Consider the following 19,754-nt stretch of genomic DNA (forward strand, 5'->3'; position numbering starts at 1 on the left):
TTTAGAGTTAAAGTCTCATTTTCTCAGGCTAGAATCTCAAAAATGGTTTCAGATAGGGTCCTGAAATCTTTTGGTGTTTATAGTATTCTGGATATACTCTGGGAGAACCAAAATGGTTCGGGTTAGAAATTTGCCAAAGTTCGCCATTATGGAATTGCATTTCCCACTAAAACGCAATATTTAGAGCTAAACTCTAATTTTCTCAGGCTAAAATCTCAAAAGTGGTTTCAAATAGGGTCCTGAAATCTTTTGGTGTTGAAAGTATTCTGGAAATACTATGGGAAAACCAAAATGGTTTTGGTCAGAAATTTGCCAAAGTCTGCCATTATTGAATTGTATTTCATTCTAAAACACAATGTTTTGAGTAAGCTTGAGTGTTCTTCCTAAAGAAATGAAATTCATAATGGCAGACTTTGGCATATATATGACCATTGTGAACCACTATGATTTTCCTTGAGTGTTCCCAGAGTACTTTCAACACCAAAAGATTTCAGGACCCTATTTGAAACCATTTTTGAGATTTTAGTCTGAGAAAATTAGACTTTAACTCTTAAATATCACGTTTTAGTAGGAAATGCAATACCATATTGGCAGACTTAGGCAAATTTTAAACCCAAACCATTTTGGCTCTCCCAGAGTATATCCAGAATACTTTCAACACCAAAAGAATTCAGGACCCTATTTGAAACCATTTTTGAGATTTTAGCTTGAGAAAATCAGACTTTAACTCTAATTTTTGCGTTTTAGTGGGAAATGCAATACCATAATGGCAGACTTGGGCAAATTTCTGACCCAAACCATTTTGATTCTCCCAGAGTATTTTCAGAATACTTTCAACACCAAAAGATTTCAGGACACCATTTGAAACCATTTTTGAGATTTTAGTCTGAGAAAATTAGACTTTAACTCTAAATATCGCGTTTTAAGTGGAAATGCAATTCCATATGGCGGACTTTGGCAAATTTCTAACCCAAACCATTTTGATTCTCCCAGAGTTTTTCCTGAATACTTTCAACACCCAAAGATTTCAGGACACCATTTGAAACCATTTTTGAGATTTTAGCCAGAGAAAACCAAGTTTTAGCTTGAAATGTTGGCATTTAGCATGAAAACTCAATTTATAGGGCGCCATTATGGATTTATAGGAAATATTTGAAAACTCAAGTTTGATTTTTCCTGGAGCTTTCTCTGAAGTGTTTCATTGCTGAAAATTTCAAGTGTGTACCTTAAAAAGTTTAAAAGTTGTGGGTCCTCAAAAATGCTGCTTTCATGCATTTTGCTACCCAGAATCCGAGAAAATCGGCCTTTTTAGCCTGAAATTGAAACATTGAGCGATCTCGCTGGGGTTATTTTGTCTTTTTGTGTTGAATATTAGTACAAGACAACATTTAGAAACCATTTTGACCATTTCCTGGCCTTTAATAGTCTTAAGATGGACAAAAAATGCCATTTTTGCCGTTTTTTGCTACTACCGCGAATCAGATACCCCTGGGGCAAACAGTGGATTTTTGACTTATGGACCTCAAAATTGCGCAAAAAGTCTTACAATATAATAAATTTTGATAAAAAATTGTGACAATTTTGAAACTCTAAAATTCAAAATCCAGTTTACACCCTAACAACAGTTATATTTGGAGGACGGTCTAAGATAGATAACAACATGAAAGTTACTGATAAAAACCTAAGCCCATAGGAACATACCTGCTTTAGTTTCTTTGGTCTTTGAATGGTATAAAATTTGAGAAAGTGCAGGAAAAATCAGCCATCAAAACAAACAAAAACAAAAGTTATGATTATCAACTTTTCTGTGGTAGAAACACATTTTTTGGGTTGGTGCACATACAGAAATTACACTGGATACTAAAACTAATATTCAGGGAGTGATAAGTACAGTTAAACTACAAAAAATCCATCAAAAGAAACCAAAAACAACCATAACAGCACACATTTTTTGAAAATTACATCAGCCATGTTGTTTGTAATTTTTGCCGACATACTCATGACGTGGTAACTAACGACAGTGATTTGACGGTCTTTTTGAGGCGCCAGATCTCAAAAAAACAATTTTTGAGCGTTCAGCACGGCCCCGAAAATGAGGGCTAAACTTATGTCGGCACATCAATGGATGACTACTATTTCTCTCCGATGGTATATTGGCCCGCTCCTTTAGAGCTTTAGCGTGGGCGGCCGCCAATACGCCATCGGAATATCAGATAAGTATTCATGTTTCGTCCGATTCTGAGCGGGCCGCGCGCGGTTAAAAAATGTTCGCGCGCGATATCTCTTTTGCTGCTACTTGTATTGATTTCCTAGCTATGCACGGACAGAGAAGGTAGCTTCCCGTCTGCACTGCCAGTCCACACAGCTATACAAAGCTTTCACAAACAACAAACAGCGCACAAGATTTTATTTTTGCTTGTTTAATTACGATGGCCCAGAAGGCTCAAAACACGCACTTCCAGTTCTTATAAAATTTGTGAACTAGAACTGTCTAGGGTCAATGGCCCAGAAGGCTCAAGTGACACTGCGCACTTCTGACTTTTTGTCACGGCGGGAAAATTCCAAGCGAGCGGCCCGCGCAATGAAATTCTTTTTGGTCTTTAAAATGAATGTCGAGTTGCGCAAAACGAGTTAATATTTCCGAGTTGTTCATATCAAGAGTTACAGGTAAAAATTTCCGAGTTAAGTGCTAGTCAGCAAAATTTCCTCTCAGTGGCAAAAATCGGGGAATTTTTCGGGCTTAAATTGGGGAAGAAAAAAGTGACCAAATATCAATTTTGTGAAAACTAGAGTAGAAGTGCGTGTTTTCGAGCCTTCTGCTGGGAACGCCAAAATAACTCGAGTCGAGAATCTACAGGAAGGAAAATAACTCGAAAATTTAAAAGAACGAAAATTGAAGTTAACTTAAAAAACGATAAATAACTCGAAAATTCAAAGGGAGGAAAAATACTCGAGTTAAAATACCAGAAATAACTCGAAATTTCAAAGTCAAGGAAAAAAACCGATTTACGAAATTGAGAATGACTTCATAAGGTAGATATAAAATGACGTCAATATTTATTTCCGAAAATAACGTCATAACTCGTTTTTTTCGTAACTCGGTTCTTTAACTCGGGATTTCCGATCCTCTTCGTTATATTATCATCAACTCATTTATTAAAACTCGGTATCTATTTTGCTGACCATTACGGATATCTTTCGAGAGGGACTTTTGCGTCTCTAAAATATTTTTAGAAGTGCGCAGTGTCGTCACAAAAAAAGTCGGAAGTGCGCAGTGTCTCGTGAGCCTTCTGGGCCATGACCCTAGACAGTTCTAGTTCACAAATTTTATAAGAACTGGAAGTGCGTGGTGAGCCTTAGGGGCCATCGTAGTTAATATCTTTTTAACGTATTTGCTCAACTGGATTTACTTGAGGGACATTGTTTGCTACTGAATGAATAACTATCAAACTACTGATATTAGATCAAACCTTATACAATTGTCAGAATGGACGATGGACATCTTCAATGACAGTTTGTTACACACACACACAGACAGAGTGTTATGCGCTGCTCTAACAACGAAACCCTGCTGATATTATAAAGGCATAGACAAAAGGGAAATTGACCGTTAATTCATATTGTTTACCTATATAGTGATTTCATTTTTAAGGAAATTAAATTGAAATTTTTGGTGGAAAGACAAAACCCAGAGTACCCTATAATTATATGGATATTGCATGCGCCGAAAGTAATTTTTCAAAGAGTAAGCCTTGCGCCAAAACGTGCCAAAAACTGGTACCAACATCGAGTTTCTTACAAAAGGTTTAGTGAGTGAGACATGCCAATGAAAATATACTATGACTAACATGAACTGATTCATTCTCGTGGACATTGAAGCACAGTGTTACAGCAAAAAAAAATGGTTGTGCATGGGAAGCAGCGAGCAGAAAAATGAAAACAGAAGCGGAAAAAAAGCAGAAAACGATGGATTATGAAGTATTTGATGCTATTTTGTGAATAATTCTTTACGCCAATATTGAAGCTTAAAAAGCAAACTTTGAAAATGCTGTTTATGTCACTGTGTCAGAACGGTACTTCAATATGTAATGTACGCCGAAGATTTTCAGCCTCATATTATGAACACACTCGAACACTCTCTCTACTAATACCACCACGGCACATTGTACCGTATTGATGTTGAACGCAGGAGTATACTTTGCTCAAATCAAAACGGAACAAACTTTTTGACTTTTTAGAACCAGACGTCCAATAAAATACAAACAAAATGTTTTACCTACCTGTGAAGTGAAAAGCTTTTAACCATGTTGACGGTGGTTACAACAGGACACGGTATCTGAAAATTCCCCTGGCAATTTTGAGAGCAACTATCAAATTCATATCTTTAGTAACCATGAAGAAATTTTATTCTAACTGAAAACTTTTTGCAGAAACACGTATAAAGATTGTTAAAGTTTTTCAGATAATTTTCAGTAACCTTTGATACAAATAAATTATATCTACAGTATGCCACCAGTCCAAAGTTACTTACTTTTTAAATTTCAAATCAAATGACTGAAATTATATTCAATTTCATTTTCAAATTCACCTTTTAATCTGCATTATGTATATTCTTTATGAAAGGGAAGCACTTTCAGTTTCACAGTACACATTCTTATTTTTGGGTTTTCAAAAGGGATTTTTATTAGATTTTTATCTGGTGATTGAAGAAAATCAACTTTGATATATCATTCTAGTTTTAATATGTTGCGAAACCTGTAATGGTTTTAATTTAAGTCACTTTGCATCAGAAAGGGTAGATTAAACATGTTTTTTTTGGATTGACACTTTCGTTATGTATGGATCTTACTGAGAAAATTTTAACCGCATCGGCTCGTGCTTCTTAACTTTAAACAGCTCTAGTAGCATTGAGCACTTTTTATGAAGACTCATTTCACCAATTTATAGTCTGATTATGATTCCCTTGCTCTCTTCATGACTAAGTTCCTCTGGGCTAATATCTACTATCGGCGGGGCATTCATAGCGACAGCTAATTGCTAGTTTTTTAATTTAAGTCTAAAAAATTTGCTCAAAGGAGTCTTAATTGGCTCTAAACGTGATTTTCCGTGAAGTCAGCTGCCTTAACAACCTCTTAACATTTTATTGAAACGTGTAGCATGTTCTTAAAATTTTTGACCTCTCGAAACCTTATGTTCTTATATTCTTTGTTCTTATGAAAAAATAAGAGTGTACAATTAAATATTCAATAAAAGCTGCTTCTCTTCCTCGCTACGTTATCAGCCCATGTGATGGCACCGGTGAATTTAATGTTTGTCCATTTTGGAGATTTTCGTAGACAATGATCTTTTGGACATACATACATGGCAACTTCCATCACTGCCTTTTCCTTACCAAAGGGTATTCTCAAAGCGCCTTGGACTTTAATCGCTAATTCACCGATACTCAAAACGGAAAACGGTCTTACAAGCTTGGCATTCTGCTGTGCGGTTTTCCTTATGGTGCACCGTGAAACTTTGGGGATTTTTGAAATCAAACACTCAGTCTCCCGCAGACAATATCTAAAACCGACCCGCAGTTTAAAACACACAAGCAAACAATAGAATGTTTCGAGACATTTATTTTTCCGGAACCAAACCCGAGACCAAACCAACCAATAAACCCATTTCGGGGTTTTTTTTGGACCCACGGGTTTTTTTTTTGGACCCACGGGTTTTTTTTCGGACCCACGGGTTTTTTCTTTGGACCCACGGGTTTTTTTTCGGACCCACGGATTTTTTTTTTGGACCTACGGGTTTTTTTTTCGGACCCACGGGTTTTTTTTTTTTGGACCCACGGGGCACGAACCCACGAGGGCACGGGACCCACGTAAATAATCACACTCCAAAATACGCACTTCTAGTTTTCACGCACTTCTAGTTCTTATAAAATTTGTGAACTAGAACTGTCTAGGGTCAATGGCCCAGAAGGCTCAAGTGACACTGCGCACTTCTGACTTTTTTGTCACGGTGGGAAATTTCCAAGCGAGCGGCCCGCGCGATGAAAATTTGTTTGGTCTTTAAAATGAATGTCGAGTTACGCAAAATGAGTTACAATTTCCGAGTTATTCATATCAAGAGTTACAGGTTAAAATTTCGGAGTTAAGTGCTGGTCAGCAAAAGTTGGGGAATTTTCGGGCTTAAATCGAGGAAGCAAAAAGTGACCAAATATCAACTTTGTTTTTTCATCGAAAAATGTTGTTATATGAATCGCAGACTAGATTTACAACTCGTCAAACCACAATTTTTTTCTCGATATTATCATCAACTCATTTATTACAACTCGGAATATATTTTGCTGACCAGAACGACTATCTTTCGAGAGACTTTTGCGTCTCTAAAATATTTTTAGAAGTGCGCAGTGTTGTCACAAAATAACTCGGAAGTGCGCAGTGTCTTGTGAGCCTTCTGGGCCATGACCCTAGACAGTTCTAGTTCACAAATTTTACAAGAACTGGAAGTGCGTGGCGAGCCTTAGGGGCCATCGTATGTTTCATATGAGACACTTGTGCATTAGCTTAATAAAGCACTGTCCTGATATGGAACGGGATATGAGGAGACTGGTTTGTAATTTTCCAACAGGAATATATTGACGTGTCGGCATTTTGAAATCAATTCCGATTTCGTGTTAACGTTTACCGTAAATCCTCGAATAAGCGCCCGGGCGCTTGCTTATTTAATTTTTCAGATGTCTCAGCAAATTTATAGTGTCGCGCAGAACCCTGAAAAAAAAACATACAAAAAAGTTGCGTAAACCTTACTTTTGCTTGCGAAAAAGCTTAAATTTGGATAAAAGTAACAAATCTCACTGTAACAAAGCAAATGTTTATCCCTATTACTTGAAATGCAAGCTGCGCTCAAGTCTAATAAAAGAGCACTTTCACTTTTGCAAAAACTCCGAAATACACCAAAACCAACTATATCACTATCAAAATCCAACTAAATGTGTATGGATAGCTTCAAGTAGAAGTTATGGGCGTTTTAAACAATATAAATTATCAATTAAATAACTAGAAAGAAAGAGAAAACAGAAGAAACATTACACGTACATGTAGGAAATTAGAAAGTTTATCAAGTAAAAATGTTCCTTGGAGTTTTGAGAAGCTCTTTATATAAAAACCATCACTTACTACAAGAAAATAAGCCATGAAACAGCCATTCCCTTTACCAAAAATCCACACTTGAAATTTGACAAGATTCAAGATGGCGGGTTTGTTTTGATTGTCATAAATCCGGAGCTATTAACAATACCGGTGTAAAATTTTCCGGGAATTTTCTTTGTGGCTCTAAGTAGCGACAGTAAAAATTTGGAGTCGCTCCAAGAACCAGCAGAAGGGCTAATATTGCGATTTTCGTGACGGGCGGCGGGGTGGGCTTTTGGGGCGGACCACAAAATCTGCTCAGAGTCTAAAGACCTAAAGTTTTCGACTTTCCTCTTCTTTATATAAAATAAAACTTCGGGATATTGTTTAGCAAGGTTCAAACTTTAATTTAAACCAAAAATTGAAAAATCGACCCGAAAAAGATGATCCTATCTCAGAAGTGTTAACGACCACCTTAAACCGCGTATAAAGGTAATTATGTTCACTTTTTCGGCTAAACATAAATTGCTACCGTGAGTATCACAGCGCGAATAAATTCGTTAATATTTTCTCTTTGAAAACTTGACCTCTGATACTCAGGGTAATAAATTGCCGCTTTTTGAGCAAGACGCTATTATTTCGATTATTTCCCAGGAAAGAATAGACGATATCGGATTTAGATAAATGCAATGCATTCTGGTTTCTAGGGACTCTCAAAGGAATTATAATAGATCAATTATAATAGATTATAATTCCTTTGAGAGTCCCTAGAAACCAGAATGCATTGCATTTATCTAAATCGGATATCGTCTATTGGTTCCGCTCCATTTCGTTTCAGATTCCAGTAGTGGTTTGATAATTGGGTGTCGTTGGTAGATTCTTCATGGTTCAAGGTAAATCTGTGGGTGTTACATTTGGTTTTGAAGGTGTTGTCTGTCAGGCCGATATAGTACTTTCCAGGCACATGTTTACATTTTACATTTCAAAAAAATAGGCCTGGTCCATTTCAACAAACATGGGCCATTGACTTCAAAGACCCGAAACTACATAATGGAAAGTGTACTCCTAGGTGCGAAATAAACGAGGGGAGGGGGTTGGAAAATTTTCGAGATTTTGATAAACGGTGGGGGGGGGTGGAAATTGTACTTCTGAAAACCGTTTATTTGGCACCTAAGAGTACCCACTTATTTCCTTTCGAACTAATTATGGCTCGCAAAAGTTGAAATAAATACCATATCTTTTATAAATGTCACTGTCTTCTTACACTACTTTGGGCGTACAAACTTTTGCGAGGACGAAAAATCGCGAAATTCACGACATTTACTTTCGCGAATTAACGGAATAATATTTTTCCCGAGCATAAACTTTAGCGAATCGAGACGTAAGATTGAGAATTTTCACATGAAAAATGGCTTAGGGGGACACATACTTTTTGAATTGGCTTAAAACAGTTTTCCTTTGACTTAATAGTCTATTAGCATGCTAAAAAGTGCCATAAAAGTTACCTTTTATTCAAAGCTTGAAGTTTCGCGAATGGCCCTACCTAGAATTTTTAAAGACCAAATTCGCGAAAATCGAGAAAGTTTCTGCTCGCGAAAGTTCGTACGCCTAAAGTACTTCTGGCTGAACTTTGCTTTTTGATGATTTTTGATGACGCTGAGTTCAGTGAAGTAGACTAAGAGCATTTGACAAGCTTGCCATTTTGAAAAAGAATGTTTAAATTCCAAATAACAAAAAAACTACTTGGACGTCAAAAATGAGAAACAAACATCAATAACAGATTTGCAATCCCTTATGCTCAAATAAAAAACATTACTTCATACTGTTTTCATCTTTCAAACACAACTAAAATCTGGCGAACTGTTTTAAAAATCCACCTAAACAAAAGCCATATTGCCATATACTACCGGGCCACTTAATCGCGCCATCCAGTCCATCAAAAAGCCTTAAGTGGTCCCTGGGCTACTGTCTTCTAAACATTGGAACCCAGTCGTTTTCACTTTCGTATTCGCGGTGGTCTAGCCTCTGTCATCGTTCATTATGACATCATCAGTAGCATTTTCATTTTCAAATAAAGATTTAGAAACTATGAAATACCTATTGTGTAGACTATTGAGTTTCAAGCCCGAGGGCCGCCTAGAGGCGAAACTCGTGGATGGGAAATGAATCTACTTATTTCCCATCCAGAACGCCCGCTATCAATCGCTAGGTTTCAAAAATTGTAGTCCTCCAAAAGAAAGGAACTGCTAGACACAATCCCTCGTCATAACGACGATTCAATTTCTCTTACCTGAGAAGGGTTAAATTTTGCATCAAACTACCTTAATGTAATGAAAGAAATGTTGCCGAGTTTGGCGAATTGGTTAAAATTTTTGCTAAATTCGCCAAAATTTCTTTCCACCAAATTTAATTTTCTTTCAATTTAGTCTCTATTTCTCCTAAAAACCCTTTGTTCTTTTTTTCAGCTAAAATGTCTAACAAAAATTGGTTGTTTCAAGAAAATTTATTCTCGCCAAATTTAGAAATTCTATTGAATCGCCAAAATAAATTCCGCCAAATTGCACCAATAAAATTTCTTCGCCTAAAGAAGGGGAAAACATCACTTCTTTGTACCAATTTTGCAATTTTTGCTTTCTAAATCGGCATATACTTTTAAATGAACGGAGCACAAAAATCATTGAAAAATTGAAGATGATGACGACGGCCAAAAAAATGACAAAATTGAGGAAGTTTGATCCAAAGCCATTTGCACCACTTTTTGTTGGAAAAGAATTCGGTATTTAAGAAAAAATGGAAAAATAAAAGATATATTTTTTCCATCGGAAGATTGATCAATCAAACCCTAAATTTCTTTTTTTGTCAAAAAAAGATCCAAAATAAATCTATGTATAAAATAATTCGAAAAAAAGTTCTACTACTTCGGTCAAATTTTATTTCCATGATTGCTAAGTTACAAAAGGATAATCGTTTCCTTCCGTAGCGAAAGAATCGCTGAGTTTTACGAACGCATTTTGTCGATAGTCTTGTAAGATTTTCGTTTGCTCTGGTAAGTTTGTTACACATTCCTAGAAAACAGGGCGAGAGAACATAAATTACACACATCACATACAACGGAGAAGGGAACAGAATACAAAGTTTAGCGATGGCTAAAATCAAGGTTAATATATTCAGATTTTTGGGTATTTTGTCGTTTCTCAGAATTCGGGCGAGAATTGCGATTTCACCCTAATAACCTTGTTTCATTGAATATTTTGGTATAGAAGTTTTTCATGTTTTATCAAGTTACGTAATTTCATCAACCATTATGGAAGCAAACATTCGAATCTGTAGAGGTGACCCCTTACATAAATCGAACTTTTGCTTCCATAATAATGGCGGGAGTAACGTAACTTTACAAAACATAAAAACCTCTATAGGTTATAAAAAGTTTTTCCGTGAAACCCGCCAACTTACGTCGAAAAGTTGATCATTTCGGTGTAGTTGTAACATGAATCCAAGGGTGAGTTCCGCAGATGACTTGACCGCTGTATTCCTATCCCGTAATAAAGCGACAAGCTCTGGTATGAAGTTCTTCACTTTGTAGAAATCGAGAATAGCTTTGTCCGTTTTTGAGATGTATTTGATGGTTTTGAGTGATGTTAATTTGATATCGTTTGAAGTGTGAACCAAAGCCTGGGTGATAGAAAATAAATTTAAATGTTTCGCTCAAGAAATCTTTTCCAGGCAAATTATGTATCTCAAAAAAAAGAACATAAATTATTGAAAGAATCTACTTTTGGAGACAGAAAACAGTAGGAGATTTAAATAGCGCACAAAAATAGATTTTATTTTTGACATAATCATTACTCTCGATGTGTTTGTACGAGTTTCAATCCCATCTACCTTTGCGTTAGTCTCTTTTGCACGGTAATTGCATTATTTGACAAAAGATACATAGCAACTTGCACGTATCTTTAATTGAGCCGCATTGAATTATGGGATTGAAACCCGTAAAAATGTCAAAAAAAAGTGAAAAGTAATAATTATGACGTATGCGTTGCAGAGCACATTGATTTTATTGATTTTATTTAGAATACCTTTTTCATGGTTGTCATGACATCATTTCGAGCGAGCAAAGAATCTTCTTTGGAATGCAGCAACAAATGACCGAGACAGTGAACGCCGTATGTACAAATGGGAACCTTGAAATGAAATTTTGTAATACGACATCGTAAAATGGTCAAAGGCACCACCGAAGGGCTAGATGTCGTGCTTTGGCTGAAAAGTGTGCCGTATTTCGGTAGGAAATCCTGCCGAGGTCACGTGACATTACCATATAATTATAAGATTTTGACCAATCAGAGGCTTCGCTATATTTCTTGTCATAATCACTGATTTTTGCCTGCGATGGCTGAAAGCACGACATAAAGCCCTTTACGGAAATCTGTTGTCAAAGGGAATTAAAAATGAATTCAAAATAGAGTTCCCAAAAAGATTGATAAGGTATGGGCACCCTGCATAACCAAGCTAAGGCTCTGTAAAAATGCTGAAAACCTTCTTTATCAGGGGGGGGGGGGTACAGAGGGTACTAACCCATAGGGTACTTGATTTTTTACTAAAATTTTGTTTAGTACCCCCCCCCCCCCACATTTAGTACCGGGTACTACTTCATTTTTGCTGTAAAAAATAGGGACACCACCCCTAAAATCTTAAATTTTACAGATTAGACCAAGAGAGGGGTACTATTGTTAGTTTTTCAGACAGAAAATTGACAGATAATTCAAGCAAACTGTCAATGATGGAGTCAGAAGCTTTTGTCCTTTGATTTTCATCACACACTTCTTGACCAATTTGGAAGTTTTGTCAGGTTTTGTATTCAAAAAGCTCAAAAAATTTCTTAAAAGAGTAAAAAAAAATTTTCGATTAAAAAATTTTCAAATCAAAAAAATTAATATTTGAAAAAAGTCAAAATATTACAACAAACTACTTTTTTTATTGAAAAACAGCAAAATTCTGTGAAAAAGTACCAAAATAGTATCCTGTACTTGCTTGAAGAGTGAAAAATACACACCCCACCCTGCCCCACCCCCTAAGTAGTACCGGGTACTAACTTTTTTGAAATGCAAAAATAGACACCACCACCTGGCTATGGGTCAGTACCCTGTGTCTGTACCCCCTGTCTTTATCTATAATTAATGAGCTTTCAGAGTTTTTAGAGGTATCTAGGTCCGAAAAATTTGCAAAATTATAAGGGGTATTGGGAATCCAAGTAGAAGTAGATTCTGCTTACTTCAGAAAGTTTCCTTGAAAATAAAATTTGGTTAAATTTTGAAAGGACACTCCTAAAAATGACAATCAAACAACACCCTATGGACTTACCCGATCATTGGTTGAGAATTTGATGACAGCATTAATGATGTTTTCATTCTCACCCATCGATTCGAAAAGTTTTTGAGGCGCATCAAAGAGGGCGTATGATAGTGCAACAACGCGGCCGTGTGACACCGTCCAATCTAATGCTGGATTCACGTCTACAAATGGAGAAAGAGAGAAAATCGAGACAAAAATTTTTAATCGTAAGTTTGCTTTAAACCAAGCCTTTCCATATACTATTCTGACAGACATGTAATGAAAAAGATAATTTTTTTTAGGAAGATTTTTTTTCACATCCGTGTCAATTCCATGCGAAGAAGCTTGTAAATTTCAATTGATGAGTAAGCAAACGATATCACTCTTATTAAAAAACAAAACCTTTAACTATCACGACAACAATGAGATCAGACGTAAACAAATCATGATTTAGATTGGGACTTACTAGTAAGAGAATTCTTGAGGAGGTTTTGGATTTCATCGTTGGTCATAATTTGACATAAAGCACCGAGTGCTGCTCCTGTGTTCACGCGTACTCCATCCTGAACAGTGGCAAAGAAAACCAATGTAAAATGATTGGATAGTGAGAAATTTACTGACTAATACTTCCAACTGTATGCACTTCTTTATAAGAACAAACTTTATAAGAACATAAGATTTCGATGATCAAAATATATAAAACAAATAAAGAATATTCCAAGGTTTCACAGACACTAAAATACCCTGAAACACCCGATTTTAAGAAAATTACCAAAATGCTCACAAAATGGCAAAAAATAAGAACATTTTAAGATCATTCTTAGGCCTAAAACTCAATAAAGATAATCAACATCCGAAGGCTTCAAAAATTTTGAATATTCTTATAAAAAAACTTGTAAACCAGATAGGACAGAATAAAACGCTGGGTAGGAAATTTTCTTCTTTGGAGGTTCAAAAAAATTGTCTCGTTGTATTTTCTATTGGGATTGAGTAAAATCGACGAAAGATAAAATAAAATAAACACCCCTGACTCATAAGTGAGAGAATGGCCCCAAAAAATGCGACTTTGACAATTTGTAATATGGAGTTTAAATAAAAATTTTAGTTTCAGCCTTTTAATTCACAGAGAGAGACCTAACAGCAGCTAAAACATTTACAGAAATATTCACAAACCTCGGAAGAATCAAGAAGATCTTCAAGAACTTCTAATATGGAAACACGAACAGCTTCACTCATCTTCTTGCCAGCTTTCAAAGTGATCGTCCTCAAAGCTTTCAGTGTCGTCTCCCTGTAAAGTGAAGGGTAGAGAAATTAAACCGAACGCCTGTATATAGAATTCCATCTGTTAACAGACCTAATTCGCAAATTCAATTTTCCCAAAAAATTTGTCATTTATTTTTGCAATTTTTAAAATAACGGCCACTGTAAACTCGTGATGCGCAATATTACGGCTTCTGTAGCCTAAAGGTTAACAAACAAACATTGCCTCATGCGCCACGAGCCTCTTGCTGTAAAATGAGTTGATATCAAAAAGATTTGTTTAAATTTCTCTTCATCGTCAAACTGGGCCATTTTTCATTTTGGATGACACCAAGAAAAAAAAACAAAATAGAATTTACCTTATACCACTGTCTTCATTATTTTTGATTCCATTTTTCAATTCTGTGAACAGTGAATCCACCCTCGTGTGTAAGACTGTCAATAAACCTAGCGCCCAGGCTGCTTTCTCACGCACGGCCTGTGTAGGGTCGTTCAATGCTTTGACAAAGGTTGTTTGAAGTTGCGGTAAGAATGGTTTCAGCATAATTCCGACCTAGAGGTTGAAAAATCGGTTAGTTATTTCAGCTATGGAGGAAGAAGATAATCCATAGTTTTTAACCTAAGTGAAACGCTTGTTAAACCTTGTGTTTAGCATGAATCGTAAAGGACTCGGTGATTGTAGATAAAAGCAATTACATGCCTTTCCTTAATAAGGAGATGTATTTATAGCAGGAATTATTCAAAATTCTGATACGGACATCACAAAACAATCATTAAAACCGAAGGAACCGAATTTAGGTCAAGTATATTTAAAAAGACAATAAATCTTGTCAATTCAGTCTTATCACCTTTTCCAAAAGTAATCCCAACGTATCCAAAATGGCTTCTTTCACATTCCAATTAAAACGATCGCCCAAAATACGAATCAAGGGACCCGTGATGTGGACTACTGACGGCTTCAAAGCGGCCGCACTGGTCAGTTGGATGATCTCGCCGAGAAGGCGGGCCGCTTGTTCTTTGACATCTTGCGGGCCGTATAAAATTCCTTCACGGAAGATGGGCAGGACTGGAGTGACGCCCTAAAAGAAAAATGGATTTGAATTTGAAAATGGTAAGGTGGAGTCTCCGTGACTTGGACACGCACGGAGAACTAAAATCGTAAGTCGAAGACTAAACACCAACCTTTGATAAATGACGGATGTCTTTAGGTAAGAAAGATTACAACAAGAACCTTTTTCAATCAAGACGAGAGTAGTAATTGAAGTGTGCACTTTTTCTTTATATACAATGTGGAAACCATGGAAGCATAAGAATTAATTCATTCGAGAATGCTTTTCCACATGGTAGCAAAGAAGAATGCACACTTAAGCAAATGAAATTGAGCAAAGTACTTAAGCATCCGCCACTGCTTACTCCGCCCCTTTAAGTTTCCACTCTTCCTTGCTACAATATGAAAACCATGTCAGCGCAATTAGACTAATTCATTCGAGAATGGTTTCACAAGAGAGCAGAAAAAGAGTCCAAACTTAAAACGAATTTATTACCTCATTAACCCCCGACTCAGTACCATTTTTAAAAAGATACAAAAACAAAAATGAAACCAACCTTTTTCAAGATACAGAAGCCGGGCAGTTCGTTATTTCTGATGTCCGACTTGACGAATTTGATGGCCTGTTTCAATGACGGCAAATGTTGGAGTTGTTCTGAAGGATCTAGATGTTTGACCAGTGCATCGAGCGCTTGCCAAGCGGAACCGACCACGTTAGTATCGACGTCGTTCATGGAGTTTATTATAACACGGAAAAGTTGTTGAACATACATACTGTAGTCGCCTGGCGTACTCTTGCAGAACACGGCTAACAGACTGGCACCAACCTGAAAAATATGTTTTTTATAAAAGGGAATTTCAATGATTGATGATGACTAAATATTAAGTATATTCCGAGCCTCACGTTTCAGAAATCAGTAATAAAATATTAATTTTGTGCCCAATTCTCTAGAATGAGAAAAATCGCACTAGCCTTTTCCGTGTAAATTTAGGCTAGCATTCTGACAAAGCTGCAAAATAAAACATAAGACAACATATGTTGATACAGTCTCCATGAATCGAATGCTTCGAGCACCAGCAGGAAAAACTAGCCTTAGTAATGGGTCTCTTAAGGGACAAAAAGATCATTGTAGGTTAATCCTCAACCTTTCCAAGCAAGAAAAAGTGATGCTTTAAAATTTACAACGCATATCAGATGACGAATTGAATTTAGCACTTTCTTTATTTTCACGTTTTTTCAAAATCTGGCGGTAAACATTAATTCCAAACCAGCGTTTGTATACTGTAACGTGCTAAAGCACTGGGCTCAACTTCAGTATACGTGTGAAAGTGAAAGGCCCAATTGTAAACACTTTTTTTAAAAGGGCAATGGGTACTAGGGATAAGAGAAGGCCGATTGTAAACCTGTGGTGAATGGTGATTGGAATAAGAGAAGGCTAAGTCTCTAAGAAGAGTAATCAGGACAAGGGAAGGCTTAAAATTGTAATCCAAAAGTGATAGTTACTCGGAATAAGGCAGGGCTAAATTTTGGTTGATAAGCCTACGTGGCGATCGTTCACAGGAAAGGGAAGGCTCGATTGTAAACCCAGATAGGCGGATACTTAGCAGGATTAGAGAAGGCTCAGTCGTAGGCAATTTCAGGAATAAACAAAAATCGGAATCAAATATCTAAATTGCAAAAATTCAAGTAGAAAAATTTAAGGCATTGACACTTGAAAAGTTAAAAAATGATAGTTGACGTAAAAGAATTTATTGACGTCAATGAATCTAAAAAAATATATATATATTTGACGTCAATTATTTTGACTTTTATGACGTTAAATAAGCGCAAAATCCCGGTAAAATGGGGATAACTCCCGAAAAAAAGCGAAATTAAAAAATTGAAAAAACTACCCCTAAGTATTAACATAAGGAGGGCGTGTGCCAAATTTCAGCTCCTTCAAGCCAATTATCCCGCTCTCTACGCTGCCCCAAAGTTTGTGGACAAACTCACAAACTCACAAACTCACAAATATTCTGAGATTCTAGCTCAACTGAAGTTGAGAAAAGTTGAGAAAACGCACTGACCCTGATGACTGACCGCATAGTTTAGGTATAAACTTATTTCTTTTTTTATTATTTTTCTTGGCGAAAATTTGTTGTTGTTCATAAAAAAAGAAATAAGTTTTATAGCTAAACTACTGACCGCGCAACTTATGTAAGAAATGAGTGCCTTCAAAGCCTTCAAATCCTAAAGATTCGACTCTTTAGCTTTCGGCTATAGCTTATTGTCGGGTATCTAAATTTGCTCTTATTAAAAAAGAGAGATACGCATTTGCTCTTTCTAGTGTTTTTATAGCGCTAAATGTTGCTGCTTATAAAATTTCCAGATTTCGTTATAATTTTTATCAGATTCAATCTCTATTGTCATGGGGTTCCTTTACTCTCTTATTCATTTGATATCCAGCCTTTGAAATCGAATTGCAAAAACCGAATCAAGAGAAATTTCACGAAGATGAAAGAAAGCTAAAATTCCATCCAAAAAGGGAAAAAGTGAAAACCAAAGAATACTCTATTAACAAGAATTGTGTAACTTGGTTCGAGATCTTATCTGACAAGTGAGGAATTTTGGTTGGTTAATTGTTGCTAGTTTGCAATGGATAAATTTTATCCACTTAGTTGGCACAAATCGCTCTTTGGAGGTCCATCCAACGTCCACAATGCCAACTTATGTAACTTGTCTCTCCATATAAAATCTGATGCAAACGAAAAGGGAAATGGGGAAAGGCGTCAAACACAACAAAAGGCTTTGCTTCAAATAAATAAATACTTATTATGAACCTGACAAAAACACATATAAAGTAACTACAAAAGCTAGTTTTTGAAAAACAGTTCGTCAACCAAGAAAGTACTTGCAATAGAAGAGCAAGGTACTTTCGTTCAATTCACACAACCGCACTACGTGTTTCCAGCAATTGGAATTAGATCAAAATGAAATGCACTCTAAGTGGCTTGAATCTTCTTCACCAACAATTCGAAAATCATTCGATAGGAATCGATAATCATTCGAAAGAAGACTATGGTTATCTATTTGCAAACGATTCAACACCGTTAACAATCGAATCTTTATGGGACGAACAATTCCAATATCTTGCAGTGAGTAATGTATTCATCAGCCTCTTTTTGATTATTTCAAATTCTTTGGTCATGGTTGGACTCATCAAAACCTCAAGTGAAATTAAAATCTCTCAAAAACTCTTCATAATGTCTTCAATGTGTGGTTTGGTGATTGGAGTTATCATTCCCGGCACCTTTTTCGGACCCATCTTTGCGTCTGATAGCTGTATGGTTAAAAACATTTTAGATATGTTTTACAGCATTGCTATGACGTCGGAAGCTGAATTCATGGTCACACTTTCTATAACAAGACTCATCTCTGTAAAATGGCCTTTCTTTGAAATCGAATGGAAAACGATTAAAAAAATCGTTCTTGCAGAATTTGCTTTTGCTGTTCTTCTCCCTGTATTGTTGACTTTGTTTGTGAGCAACGACACATTGATCGCTTGGATCAGTCAAGGCATCATATCTTTTCTTTGGCTTCTCATAATGTTTATTCTGGCGCTTCTAACTGTTTGTTCTGTTCTAAAGAGATCAAATACTGATATTGGTCTTAGAACAAACATGGCAACCTCTAACGTTGACTATAACCGCATCTGGAAACCTATCATTCGAATTGCTACCATCCAAATCGCCTACGTACTATGCCATATACCGTTCACTGCATTTTCAGTCATCTTGATCCTGACCGCCCCAGATGGAAATCAATCAATTCCACCAGAGGAGATGATGAGAAATGAAATCACCGCAATCTGGTTGTATCTGGTGGTAGAGTTTTACTATGGTTTAAATGCGTGCCTATTCATAGGACAATGTGTAAAAATACGACGCTATTATTTTCACTTGTTTACGTGTGGGATGCTTGAAGTTAGACCAGAGAATCAACCACACCTTGCGGTGACTAATGGGAGAAACAAAACCGACGCAGAGATGAAAGCCAAAAGCAAAGTCTGAAGCCTGAAGCCCCCGGTGGGAATACCGGTGGGAGAACTTAATTGCACTTTTGAGACCGATAAGCTACGATGATATTTAAAGGTGATTTGGAAATAGAAACAACATAGAAAGACTCTTCCTTGGCTAGGAATTGAGAAAAACATATAAACAACACTATTCAAAATCCACCATACCAGTAATTTAAAGGTTTTGTTTTTAAATAAGGGTGATATCGTTTGCTTACTCATCAATTTTAATTCGCAAACTTTTTCACATTGGATTGACACGAATGTGGAGCAATATTGGTGACAACATTTTTTTGCTTATATCAGCATAATTTAACAATAGACAGACACTGTCCAGATATGAGATGCATATCGTGTACAAAATTTCCGCGTAGCCAATAGAGAAGTTTTCAGGTGTGAAACATATATCTGATACCCATTTCGCAAAGATCCCTTTCCAGGGTTTTTGCTAGTTATCAATTTAAAAACCCGAATCTGGTGCCTTTATATAGAAATTGTATACACCTTTTCAACAGTACGAAAATTTGGCAGTTTTTAGCCTAAAATGTTCTTAAATGATTCTAAGACTACTCTAAATCGACAATATGTATCATGCAAAATAAAAAGCACTTAAAATTGGTAAAATTTGGACAATATTTGACTCTCGATTTTAGAAAATCTATCCCTAAGTTCGGTTAAAACCTTGAAAAGAGTAAAAAATTGTAGTTTCTTGTCATTTTTTTCCAAACTGAGGCTGGGCATGTTCTTTTGATGTTCTTAATTTTTCGACAAATTTCAGCCTCAATGTTCTTATGAACTGCGTTCTAATAAAAAATAAAACGTGTAGTGCCCTCCAGGGTTTGATCGCCCCACCAAATTCTTAATTTTTTTAAATCTCCCCTCTCTTCTTTCCGCCCTTTGACATTTCAGTTTTTTAGTTTCCCCCCTCTTTTTTGTTTTCCCCCC

General features: G+C 36.3%; 1 protein-coding gene across 1 annotated transcript in view; it reads right to left on the reverse strand.

The window, feature by feature from the left end:
• Positions 1-10,036: 10,036 nt before the first annotated feature.
• Positions 10,037-19,754, reverse strand: part of LOC136800518 (stalled ribosome sensor GCN1-like) — a 43,014-nt gene continuing 33,296 nt past the window's right edge. Inside the window, exons 45-53 of the mRNA XM_067057178.1 lie at positions 15,312-15,581; positions 14,555-14,785; positions 14,066-14,259; positions 13,620-13,734; positions 12,913-13,009; positions 12,477-12,628; positions 11,195-11,299; positions 10,572-10,790; positions 10,037-10,183 (exon numbers count right to left, since the gene is read on the reverse strand). Of these exons, the coding sequence (XP_066913279.1) occupies positions 10,064-10,183; positions 10,572-10,790; positions 11,195-11,299; positions 12,477-12,628; positions 12,913-13,009; positions 13,620-13,734; positions 14,066-14,259; positions 14,555-14,785; positions 15,312-15,581 (1,503 nt within the window). The 3' untranslated portion in view covers positions 10,037-10,063. The remainder of the gene's footprint in view (positions 10,184-10,571; positions 10,791-11,194; positions 11,300-12,476; positions 12,629-12,912; positions 13,010-13,619; positions 13,735-14,065; positions 14,260-14,554; positions 14,786-15,311; positions 15,582-19,754) is intronic.

The sequence above is a fragment of the Clytia hemisphaerica genome, unplaced genomic scaffold, assembly GCF_902728285.1.
Source record: "Clytia hemisphaerica strain Z4C2 unplaced genomic scaffold, Clytia hemisphaerica genome assembly, whole genome shotgun sequence".
NCBI lineage: Eukaryota > Metazoa > Cnidaria > Hydrozoa > Leptothecata > Clytiidae > Clytia > Clytia hemisphaerica.